This window comes from Lepisosteus platostomus, chromosome 15 (genome assembly GCF_059453375.1).
Source record: "Lepisosteus platostomus isolate fLepPlt1 chromosome 15, fLepPlt1.hap1, whole genome shotgun sequence".
Taxonomy (NCBI): domain Eukaryota; kingdom Metazoa; phylum Chordata; class Actinopteri; order Semionotiformes; family Lepisosteidae; genus Lepisosteus; species Lepisosteus platostomus.
The window spans coordinates 16,274,934-16,288,073 of NC_142625.1; the positions used below are offsets into that span (position 1 = coordinate 16,274,934).

Here is a 13,140-nt window from a genome sequence, read left to right on the forward strand (position 1 = left end):
CTCCTCTTGCTGAGTGAACCTCTTTGGTGCTGCAATTTCTAAATTTTCAAACAATCAATGATGCAGTCATTACCAAAACTTAAAGAAGTTTCAGTCTTGATTTTCTGAACGCTGAAAACATTTATTTACTCAATCTGTCTTCTGTTTTGCTACAGAAATGTTTAACCCATGGTAGACAGGTCACTTTGTACAGGGTTAAAAACACTTAAAAGAATTTAAAGAAACAACAAGTGTGAATTAATTTTTTTCATTATCCATCCATCATCACTCCACTATTCCTGGTGAGGGTCGCGGTTGTAGCAGGCCGAGTAGATCAGCCCAGACTTTCCTGCCCCCGGCAACAGATTCCAGCTCCTTCTGGGGGGTCCCCAGGCGCTCCCAAGCCAGTCGAGAGATATAAACGGGTTTGCCACGGGGTCTCCGCTCGGTGGGAACACCTCCAGCGGAAGCCAACCAGGGGGGCATCCTTATAAAATGCCCAAACCACCTCAACCGTCTCCTCTCGCTCCGGAGGAGCGGTGGCCCTGCTCTGAGGCTCTCCCAGAGTGCCGAGCTCCTCGCCCTGTCACGGAGAGTCTGCCCAGCTGCCCTGCGGAGACACCTCAATTCTGCCACTTGTATCCACGATCTCGTTCTTTCGGTCACTATCAACAGCTTGTGACCATAGGTGAGGACAGGGACGTAGATCAACCGGTAACTGAGTCTTCAAACTCAGCTCCCGTTTCACCATCACAGACCGGTACAGTGCCCGCAGTACAGCTGACGCTGCCCCGATCCACTTGTATGTTTCTTATATCACATATATTATTTTTTTCTGACCAATAATAATCTCACTTCAACTTAAGCCTAAACCTAGATAAGGGTGTCTGCTTAGCAAACAATAAATTAACGGTAATAATACATTCAGTCATCTGCCTATCTTAGTGCAATCAATTAGTCTACAGTGAGTAACTTCTTATCTTGTCTATCTTTCAACAAACTAGCAATCTATGCACAGCTTTAATAGGTGAGTAAACATGTTAGAAATATCTTAAATTACTAGGAAATATACAAGCAAATGTTTCTTTTCAGTAAAAAATGATAAGGGCTACATTGTTTCCTTTTCTTGCTTAACATCTGGTTCAGTTTTTAATTCACAGGCAGTTACTACATATCCTTCTAAAAAAGTTTCTGGCTGTAACTGGTTCCACAATTATAAAGCTCTTTATTATAATATACTGTATAAAGGTACAATTCTGAGAATATGACATCTTATAAATCATAATTTAAGCTCAAATATTTTGTTATCATTGTGGAATTACAATATTGCTTTAAAGGCTGTCTTGGATAAACATCTGTTGGAAAGTGCACCACATTTTGAAAGGTGTGTTTAAGAGTTCCAATAATGAATACAAAATATAAATGGATATGGGCTAATAAAGGCTATTTTTGCTAAAGATGTCCATTATTTATTATTATTATTATTATTATTTCCATGACACTGAAATGAAGCATTGTACCTTGGCAAAGGACTAATTATTGCCATAAATTGTGTTTCTGCAATAATGTCATCAGTTCAATCAAGAACATCCAAACCTGTCCTATTGAAAAGTATCCTGAGAATTCTAAAGCCATATGTTCACCCTCTAAATTGAAAACAAAGATGCACAAGGTTACACATTTGTGAGAATCAAGTAAATAGGTTGGCACAATGATGTCAGGATTGCTGCCTCTGTCTGTCTGACATCCTGGATTTAATTATACAGTGGGTGACTGTATGTATGGAGTTTGCATGTACTTCCATAGGTTAATAGGTAGATTGTCTCTGCATGCACGCATGTGTGTGCAAGTACTCACACACCCCGCTATGCATTGGCTGTCCCTCCAAAGTAGGTCTTAAGTGTCTTTTGTCTTATGCTTTTGGGATGGATTGCAGATTGGCACAATCCATGCGAGGGGTAATCAACCCTTTGATATTGGATGAAAGTAAACAGGTAAATCTGTATGCAACAGATGTTCACTAGTACTGCGGACAGGCCAAAAAAAATAAGCAAACCGAAGTTTCGCACCTTAATCCCTGCATTGCGAAGCATTTCCAGAGTAGGCCTCACATCGGCCTGAAGCTGGTCCTCCACTCCAGTCAGACACAGAAGTTCCATCTCCATTTCCAGACTCTCAATCACCGTGGCAACCTTAAGGGAACGGTCGTGAACGCTCAGCTTGGCCTGCACATACCGGGCCTGTAAAAATCATTTTAGAAAAGTTTCATCCTTTAGGGTTTTAACAAGATTACAGTCCACTTCACCTCATCCTGGCTTCACTGACATCAAGCTATAAGGCTTCATGCTGGCTCTGCCTTACTAAGGAGTTCCTATTTTTAAGCAATTAAAATAGATTTATTGATAATTAAGTGACGATAATGTTAAAAGATTTCAAAAGTGTATAGATCAGTAGAAACCTTAAACTACTGATATATAAGTCATAACAAGAACCTATCGTAAACTGAGAGGCACAAAAATACAGTTTTCAGAAGTAAAAATAAATTGAGATGTCAGCCATCTAGAAAATACTTTTTAGATTACACACACACCTAAAAATCTACAGAGGAAAGATAATCCTAGTGAGAAATTTGTAGGACTCAATACTGTCTTACGCAGAATTTTAGTCATTTTAAATGCATGGCATGAGACAGAAAAACAATCAGAAGTTAGAATTATATGCATTGCAAAACTGTTATACAAGTATGATATGCAACGATTTTAGTTTTCTGTAGCTGTTTCTTTGCTTTACAGCTTAAGTTTTGCAAAAGATCACAGTGAAAGTACTTCATAAAAAAAAACTTGAAACCTACATTGATGAATCAACCAAATATAAAAAAGTGAGATTAAACCAAAACAATTTGAGTGAGTCACTGAGGAAAGCATTCTCTGACTCACTGGGTGACTCATATCCACCCACACATTGACACAATAATACAGTATATCAATTGTCCAGGACACAAAAAGGACACCCAGCCTTGAGTTTAATTTTAATGGCTGTAAACAGAACCACTGGCTACATGGAGATCTTAAAATAATTTTGCATTTAAGTACACAACCACACCACTTGATATGGCAAGCAGCTGAGACAGATATCTGTTATGGTACAGATGCAAACAACAGGCGTTAACACAGGAGTTCTTTCAGTCAGGGAATATAAATACAATAAATATTAAATGGGTGGCATTTTAGCTAGAACAGGCTATCTATGGAAAGGACCAAGGTGTTTATATTGAATCATCAGTGTCGTCAACCAACTAATGTAGGTTTAAAAATGTGCTCAGATGCACAAATAAAGTAGTCAGTGTCACCATACTTAATTGTATACCATTTATGGATGTACCTCCTATGTCTTTATTCTAGATGAGAAAGCTTTATTGAATTTAAAGTGTAGGCAGATCCCCATTTTGTTGCTTATCATTGGCTTGGTCACAGCCTGGGAAGTTGTAGTTGGCATTGTAACCAAGCATTAAGGTTTCTGCAAGCGTGTTTGAAAATGTCTTCAGTGAGACAGATGACTGCAACTGCCAACTGATGATTCTTTGAGTAAAATGCACCTCGAACGTTTCCGAAGGACTACGCTAAAGGAATATACGGTGTTAAATTGAGCACGATACTGGTTTAAGTAAAAAATATTTCTGTGGAGAAATACAGTACATACTGTATAAATCCCTCTTGACCATGTTCTGTACTGTAGCTAGTGCTGATAATTTCAATTTTAACAATACTCTCTGCATTTATACAGATATTATTTTAATTGTATTCTTTCCAGTGAAGATAAGTGGTGTGGATGAATAGGCACATGCTAAAACGCATCCCTGTTCATCTTTTTAAAATGTTGAATATTAAAGGCATATGAAATGAACCTGATTTAATATAAGGGAATATAAAGAAAATGATGAAGCACTGCAACAAGCATTAGTTCAATAGCCAGATCTACAGTACTGTTTCATCTTAGTAACTGGGGTTCAAAGCATGCTGAAGTGTACACCCCTAGGGCGGAGCCGTGGCACTGTGGCTAAGGATCTGTGCCTGTGGCATGAAGGTTGCCGGTTCAAATCCCGCAGCCGGCAGAGGAATCCTACTCTGTTGGGCCCCTGAGCAAGGCCCTTAACCCCAGCTGCTCCAGGGGCACTTTATAATGGCTCACCCTGCACCCTGACCCCAGGCTTGTCTCCCAGTCTGTGTGTCTGTGTCTCATGGAGAACAAGCTGGGGTATGCAAAAAGACAAAATTGTATATGGCTAATAAAGTGATCTTATCTTATTTATTATCTTATCTTTTAAAGTGCATAAATTGTGACACATAGATTACACACTTTAGCAGGGTTTTAAGGTAAAGCATAACCTGTTTAATCCATTATTTTAACCATTATAACCCCATTCAGTAAAGCGCAGTCAGTTTTAGCTATTAAACAAGACACTGCTGCTTTGGAAAGGACCCAGAATGATCCTGACAATGACATTTCATATAGGTAAAAGACCAAAAATCATTTGCACCTGAAAGAAGACAAGGATTTAAAGTTCTTATATCTACTGACAAAGGTAAGAGAGAGGACTCATTCAGGTGCAACAGTGAAAGGAGGAACAGAGAACATAAGTGGGAAATTAAACAAAGCAGCTTTCAGGTCTTCAGATTTAAGGTACATTTTTCTACAAAGGGTTATGGGTGTCTGGAATAAGATCAATCAGATCCTTGTGTTGATTAGCTTCCTGCAAACCACAAAGGTTTGATGGGCTGAATGTCATCTTATTCTACGTTCTTAATCCAAAGAAAACCGATTGAAGAATTCTGAACGGAATTTGGCCCATCTTGCACATTCATGTGGTAGCGGCTTATTGATCCGAGGACCACATCGAGATGCTTTGTGAAGCCTCCCTTTGAAAAATCTTAAGCAGCATGATTGTTTTGTAAAACAGAGTCATGGCAGGGGCAACGTCAATAGACATCATTATTTTAATCACAACTCTGAATACAAAAAATAGTTATGTGTATGTTGAAGATCGACTTATTCAGTACACAGTGGTAAGGATGTGAGAAGCACAAATATCAAGCTTTCAGTGTCCTTCCAGCAAAAAAAAGTTTCTGGACTTTGTTTACTGCTAAGATCAATAAGACCCAGACAGGCAGAATGTCCACTGTGTGCTTGTAACTTCTTATTTAATCAACTAATGGTTAATAACATTAAACTACTAAGATTTACTAATAAGAATATGTGTATTTCCAACACTGTCTCATATTGCAAGATGGCAAACGCAGGAAATTTGGGAACAGCAAATTCATTAAAAACCTAAGGCAACCTATTCTGCTAGACCATAGACCAACCTTTAAAAAGTTGAGACTTAATAGTATCAACTTAATAGTAATAGGTATACAGATAATATATAAATCATATATTCAGTTTCTTTTACCATCAGTGGCTGTGCTGCGACACTGAAAAAGTCCCCAAGTTTTATTCACAGGTAAAGAGTACAGCAATTTCTCACTGTGAAGCTGCTGTTAGCTGCACATACACATTAATAGCGATCTGCATGAACACGTTGTATTTTCTACATGCTTGTATCAATCTGAAATTTCACAAAGGGGTCAACCTTTCTCCGAGAATTTCCATTATCGGTTCTAAAATGGTCTGAAGCTCCGATGAATGGCACAGAGAAATAAGAGGAAAAAAGCATCATGCATTTCTGGCATTTATTAGTGCGGGACACTTTGCGGGTCTTTGTGTTGATGTTGAAAAGGCAGTCGTTTGCATTACCATTTAAGGTTAGCAAAAACGCTTGATTGTTTTGGAATCCTATAAAGTAGGATGTGGGACCTTGCTGAATGAAACATGTTTTTGAGGTGGGGCCATCCCACTTAGAAGCCATGACTCATCACAACTGCTTTCTGACAATTCCACACACAGCAAAAAACAACAACAACAGATTTAAAAACATTTGCATGCTGTTGAATCCAGGAATGTTTAATTAACACTGCACACTGTAGGGCCGCTCCAGCCCCTGCAGGGATTAAACTGAATAATAATCTTTTTCAGAGGAGCACTGACATTGTCCCACACACAGAGGCCCCCACCCATGTGAAAGGGCCAATACGCAAAAGGCAGGCAATTTACTAACTCTTATTCCGGAGGTAACTATTTCTTTTTCCAAAGAGAATTAAAATGATCTCTCAGGGGCTATCCCTGCCATTATTTATGATGATGCTAGTGTAGTTTGTTTATAGGGCACCACAGTGGCGCAGTGGTTAGGTTTGCTGCCTCGCAACACTGGGGCACTGTGTTCAATTACTACGGGAGATAGAGGCGTGTCTGTTCTCCTTCTGTTTGCGTGGGTTTCCTCCTACATCAATGACATCATGGTAGATTTAACTTTCTTCTGGGAAAACTGGCCCCCGTGTGCACGTGTGTACGTTTGTGTCTGTCTGTGACCTGCGATGGACTAGCATCCCATCCAGAGTGTATCCCGCCTTGTGCCCAATGCTTCCGGGGATAGGCTCCTATTAGCTTGATGTGGATGAGCGGTTAAGTAAAGTGATAATGTTTCGTATTTCTCTCTTGCTGACCCCACTCTAGAAATTTTACTTTCACTATTTGTCCATCCTTGAGGACAATAATTCTTGACGATGTAACCATAGTACATACAGTATAGAACAAAATTCATCTGTGAATAGGTACAGACTTAAGATGTGGCCTCACCTCAAAATCTTGATACTGCTCCTCTGTTAAAGACTTCTTAGAGACCACCAGCACTCTCAGTCCTTCTCTGGCCATATTCCCACACTGAAAAAATATTGGATATTATAAATTCATTATTTATTATAAACGGCTGTGCACATGTAACCTGCAACTACCAATCTGATGTGGTCTAGTTCTTGCAGAGATCTAGCCAGCCTTATAAGGGAAAGGCTTAAAAGTTATCATGCTAGGAATCACATTTCATATCCATCTACTGTGTTTCGACTTTCTGAGTGTATAAATATGTAACAATTTTGCGTATTCTTTTAAAAAACCCTACTTTTTCTATAATTGTGATAACCATCCATCAGAGTTTTCATATACATGGATTGCTCATATACATTTGCAAACTGTGTACAGTTGTCCTCCATCTCCGATGTTATCTACTGATTTAGCAACTTAAGCATTATTTTCATATAATAATGTACGATCTAAGCTCACATAGCACTTCAACAGAATTATAAAGCTAAGTATTCACAAGTTGATGCAAGTTAATTCACTATAAATCTTAACTACCACTTAATAAGCAGTTATACTGTATTTCACTTACTGTAGGTTAATGAACAGTCACAAACAAAATATACCATACATAATAAAGAGGTAAATAACGAATTGTGGGAGCCAACATTTATGTCATCAGCTGAGCAGTTTCCCTGCTCGGCTTTAACGTACAAACAAAACGAATGAACCCGATGCTCTACGGGAATTAACATTCTGCAACAAAGCTGTCAGAGGAGGGATTTGCTGGATAATAACCAACGCCCAACGTGATCATCATTGATAAACTGATTCATAAGCGCTGTAAAACCTCAAAGCAACATTCAGTAAAGCCTTTTCCAAAACGTCCACCCATCTATATCTAGATGAAGGTGTTTCCTGCCTCCTTCTCCGTTCACACAGTGCTGGCTGTGGTTGTGTGGGCTGTTTACTATAATGGAAGCCAAGCTCCGAGTAGGCTGCACTTGAGGGCACAACCTTTTCACTCTGCTGCAGTGTTATTATGGAAGGCTGTGGGGATCTTAGTCACAATAGGAAGACTTATAAACGTCTGCTGTAATTGTTGATGTACGTCTACAGCACCTCTTCTTCCAACCAATCGTTGTACTGGACGATGCCCGCCATCACAACGTCGGCTCCCTTCATGTAAAAAGTAATCTCTCCTGTTGACTCATCCTGAAAACACACAAAACCAACAGTCAATAAAAAAAGGGAGCCAAGCTAGGAGTACAAAGGAGACAGAGCACTGAAGCAAAGTGCATTTAGAAAAACACAGGTGTTGGAAAACAGTACAGTGTCACCGAGTTTACTTAAACACCAAAAACGGCTTTTTTAAAGTTTCTAAACCTTTAAAAGGTTTGAACTTGTCAAAACCTGCCGGGCCCCAATTTTCTCATTCACAAGGTGAATTTGATTATTGAAATATATATTTTTAAAATTCTATCAAATTTTCTTTTTTTTCCCCCCAGGAGACTTTTGCTTTCTTGACGAAACACTGAAAAGTACTTTCAACTGTCATCTTTACTAGGCAAATCTTGTGATATCCCACTCCTTTTGGCTTGTATGCTTTTAAAAAAACTTCTGTTTCATTCTGCTGGTAGGGACCACACACTTGCTATTTTGTTTGCTTGTATAGACAGAGAAAGGAAAACTTTTTTGGAATGGAAACGGGTCTTTAGAAGGTGTTTGAAAAAGTATGTGCTCTGGGAAGCCAGGCGAAAACTCCGGCTTCCTGATATTGAGCTGGCAGGCAGGGCTTTTAGAAGCCAAGGATAATACTTTGTCATTTGAGTATTCGGATTAGTCATTTCCTCTGTCAGAGTTCAAAGCTGGGTTAGTTCTTTCTCAGATAACCCTAAAACTGTCTGATTAACTAGCAGAGCAATTTAATTAGGTATTCAGCCACTTGCTTGCAATTTCCTTTCATAAAGCTGAAACATGAGGCTTTTCAGTCCTATCGAGTCTCAGTAGCAAGGATAAGGTGGAAGAAATAAAACAGCAGAGGTGTCTGGTCTTAATTCAAGTCGTAATCCAAGCAGTCTCTGAAAGACTGATTTTTTTTTTTTAACTGGATGTGTTTTGGCCTGTGCTGAAGAGCATTCATTTCACTAGCCAAATCAAGAACACTAAGCGTATTTTAAACAGCGTTATTCCTCAGCATAACTTGAGTGCAGGCTCTTTTGCTTGCTTTATTCTGTCTTTAATCACTTAATGATCTCTGATGGATGCATTTATAACAATGACTGTCCGTTTTAAAATTAATTTTGAATTCCCGTTTCATAAGACCCATTGTAGGACTATCAACAGTAAAATGAAATGAGTAAAATGATGTCTAATTATATGATTCCAGTTAATATGTATTAACATACTGCTATATTTAGCAAATATGTGTAGCACACAGTTATGTGCAGAGGCTGTACACCAATCTTAGAGACTGATCTTGTATGACTTTGGATTATAAAAAGGCTGGCCTAGTCAGCACTGGGATTGGAGACCTCCAAGGAAAACAAGTTCAGTGCAAATGTCATTGGTGGAACTGTAGGTGGCACTCCATCCTCTAAACCAAAGCTTCCAAAGCAACAAAAACCCAGTTTGATGATCGAAGACATTGTGCTGCAGAAGGTCCCATCTGCATTTTCCAGCCACTCCTTATACTGAACAGTGCCCGTCCCTACCACGCCATCACAGTTCATGTAACACAATCAATCCCATGAAGTCCAACCACATTGTTCAGAGGAGCAGGGCTGTTGACCTCCACCAGGGATCAAACAATCCCTATAGTGTGACCTTCTCACTTCTCCATCTGATCTGCTGTGCTTTGGAGCTGCTACACATCACTCAGGTGGGAGCTTTACTGCTTGAAGAACTGGGTCCCTTCCTATCTATAAAGGAAGTTTGGATCCTTTGGGATAAAAGCACTACATAAATGCAATTAAATATTATTTTATTATTAGATCCAAATTGCCAGTCACCAAACCATGCAAGAAGCAATAGTTTTAATGTCATAAGAGAAGAAATGTTTTGCATTTGACCACAATTTGGATGCTTTGAGGCAGTTACAAAATATCTGGTACTTTTTACAATTTACGGCCATTTCAAAAACACTTTGAGGATCAAATGGCTCACTGTTTCATGCAAAAATATTTATGTCTGTGATTTAAAGCTTCAGTCTACATAAATCCATGCAGAAAAAACTGGGAAAGAAAAATAACTACTCATAAGAAGGGAATTCTTATTCATCAAGCAAGTTCAACACTCGGCTTTCGGATCCTTTAGTTCAGTTTTCTACATCCCAGCTGCTTTCCAACCCAACATCTTTTGGGTCTTTTGGATGGAATAAAGCAAAAAAAAACACAGACCAGGAGATTGTACTACGCTCGGAACAGGTTACAGCACAACATGTCAGCAGCTGGTCACGCACAGCAATTGGGAATTTCGGTGGCCTATTTTATAAGATTCGACAGCCCTTACCCTGACAATAATGCCCATGCGTTTGCTTTCATAGGTGAAGGGGAAGATCTGCAGGATGGTGAAATTCAGGATTTGTCCACTAGGAGTCCTCAGCTGCATAGAGGATTGGTCTCTGCCAACCAGAGTCAGTCCCACACTCTCTGTCCACTGCACCAGAGCCACCTAGAAAGATGAAGGGAAGGATCACCTTAATTGCTGGGTTACTGGATACGGTAAAGGGCATTCAACTGAACATGAATGGGGATGGGTTGGTTTATTGGTTATAATGACCTTCCAATACTACAAAAAGCCCTGTAGTGTAGTATCCTGCTGTGATTCCTGAGTCATGAAGGCTGAATTAAATCAAAGAGTGCTCTAACTTGAATTTCTTTAAAGTCTAAATTGCCTCATTTAATGCAAGAACTTATTTTAGGATTAAATCATTTTACCCGTGTTTTTTTTGGTTTAACCAAAATGCACAAAAATGTAAGGAACGTGTGAATGCAATATAAATCCAGCTTTGGGCATTTCATTTGAATTTCTTGGATCTTCTTAGCAAGCCCAGTAAAAGTGATGCGCTTGAAATTTGCGACTGACGATCACTGCTGTTTCTCCTCCGCTCTGTTTAATGTAAACAATTTAAATTTAAATACCAAGTGGAGGAGCATGACATGGGGAGGGAAAACATCATTTTCAAAATCTGCACCCTAGCAACGCTGATTAATATGAGTACACAAAAATAAAAGCATCAGTAAGAAGCTTTAGAATGAGTAACTCTTGTAAAGAGAAGGCCACTTTCATGAAGGGATCTTTTATTCAGGATAGGCCAAATAAAACCAGCTCTAATGAGTGGCACCACTTTGGAAAAGCAGAAAAATGTGGACAGATGGCTTTTATGGCTTGGAGCCAGTTTTAGTACTTGAGGGACCCCAACCTTTTAAAATAAAAACAAACCTTTTAAAGCTACCGACAACACAAGCTGCAATGATATCATATCACTTCAGTTTCTATCTTTCTGCATTGCACTCACCAGATCATGAAACTGTGCTCATCAATTATGCTGTCAGAAATGCTGCCTTATTTAGAGCATAATACAGAAGACTTTGCTTGATTCTAACACCAAGGAGACTAGTCAAAGAGTTCAACTGCTTGGCCTGTTCCAGTTTCAGATACAGGTGTCTTTTGCAGGCGGTCAGCTCAGCCTCTTGCAGCTGCTCATTTCAATGTTTTTGTTCTTATTTTTTTTTTAGCTGATGAGTTGTAATGACAGCAACTACTGAACTATAAAAAGCGAACCATGCTAAAGGTAATACAAATGAATGCAAATGCAACAATAAATGAAATAATCCAGGCTACAGTAGGGATGAAGGGGAATGGACAAACACACTCCAAATATATTTTTCATGGAGACACCAGAATACAGAACCTATGGTTTATTGAAGGTGCTACATGAGAGTTAGTGCAAAAAATCCAGTTAAGGTATTTTTGACCAGTTAAGGAATTTGGCAATTGTTGTATTCCAAAGATTTTCCAGGCTTGTCCCAGGCCACTCTAAAGAAACCCTGGGAATGAACTGGACAACATCCCTCCTGCCTGAGATTTTCCTGAAACAGCTGACCTAAAATGTCTTTTTGGAACAAGGATGAAGCACCAGACTGAAGGAGTTCACAGACACACATGTCAGTGCCTTTCAATCAATACAACCTTCAAGTGTTGTGCCCAATCTCTCTTTGCAACACTGGCAAAGTACCATGTTGCCATTAACACTACTACAAAAGGAAAAAGGAAAAATTGCAGGTGGGGATAAAATGATAAAACCTTTACCAAGCATATACTTAAAATGTCTATATAATTATGTCGCTATGTTCAAAGCCAGAAACTTAACTTAATTGTTTTTTTTTAACATTACATATCGAAATAAAATAATAAAAGATAAAAATTATACAAATGTTAAAATCAGAGGTTCACTCTAAGGGTGTAAAGATGCAATTCATTTCCACTCAGGAACAATAGCAGTGTCACACAGAATCTGACATGAGTAAGCAAATGTTTCTTTCTCCTGTCATAAAACTGGATATTTTCTCTCACTTTGCCAGAAAGAAAGTAGAGGGAAACCTGACAGGGATGCATCTCTGTTTTTGAGGATTGCAAGAGTGGAAATCATTACCCATTCTGTGTCTTTTTAGAAAGCAGTTCACTATAGCAATAGTGTTTACATTCCCTTTGTGTAGCTGAAAAGATGTCCTACATTTTCATTCTCAAGCACAGAGAGAGGGAAAGAGAAAAGCAGACCCCATGTTATCGTCACACTATCTTGACTGTTATACTTGTTCTTTATAATGCTGATAAGTGCCCAAACAGAATGGTAATTAGATGCTCTGGAAGAAAACCATCTTCAGTTATAACCTCGGTCAGGAGAAATTTATTTTTAATTGATCCTACAGCTTCCTTACCACCTGCATCTGGAAATGAATGCAAAACAACATACAAATTTACTGTGATACTACAACTGCAAAGTCAAATATGCTAGCATCTTATTAAAATCAGTCTAGCAAGTGAATGACAGCTTGCAAAACTATGATTATGTTCATGAACTGAGTGCAGATGTGTATCTATTAATATCCAGAAACCGGTGTGGTCAATGAATCACACTGAATATATACTGTAAGTGTGCACAGGGTGGAATTCACCACTTGATCTAATCATGATGTTCACGTTCATTTATGCAGAATCTTGTAGTTAATGTCACAGCAGAAACACGTTACATATGTTGAAAATATAAATGAGCTTTTCTGGTTACACATTACATAGAAAATATTATATACTCTGCCATTTAAGATTTTAAGACAAAATCAGAAGTTACAGTATATGTGTATTATTAGCATCAACAATTTACTCATAGTCCATTATAACAGCTTTGAATGTTATTAATACAGGTCAGTT

General features: G+C 38.7%; 1 protein-coding gene across 1 annotated transcript in view; it reads right to left on the minus strand.

Moving 5' to 3' along the window:
* atp9a (ATPase phospholipid transporting 9A) overlaps positions 1–13,140 on the minus strand; it is a 79,766-nt gene that overhangs the window by 20,052 nt on the left and 46,574 nt on the right. Inside the window, exons 15-18 of the mRNA XM_088607474.1 lie at positions 10,219–10,380; positions 7,831–7,923; positions 6,712–6,795; positions 2,049–2,219 (exon numbers count right to left, since the gene is read on the minus strand). Coding sequence (XP_088463600.1) covers positions 2,049–2,219; positions 6,712–6,795; positions 7,831–7,923; positions 10,219–10,380 — 510 coding nt within the window. The remainder of the gene's footprint in view (positions 1–2,048; positions 2,220–6,711; positions 6,796–7,830; positions 7,924–10,218; positions 10,381–13,140) is intronic.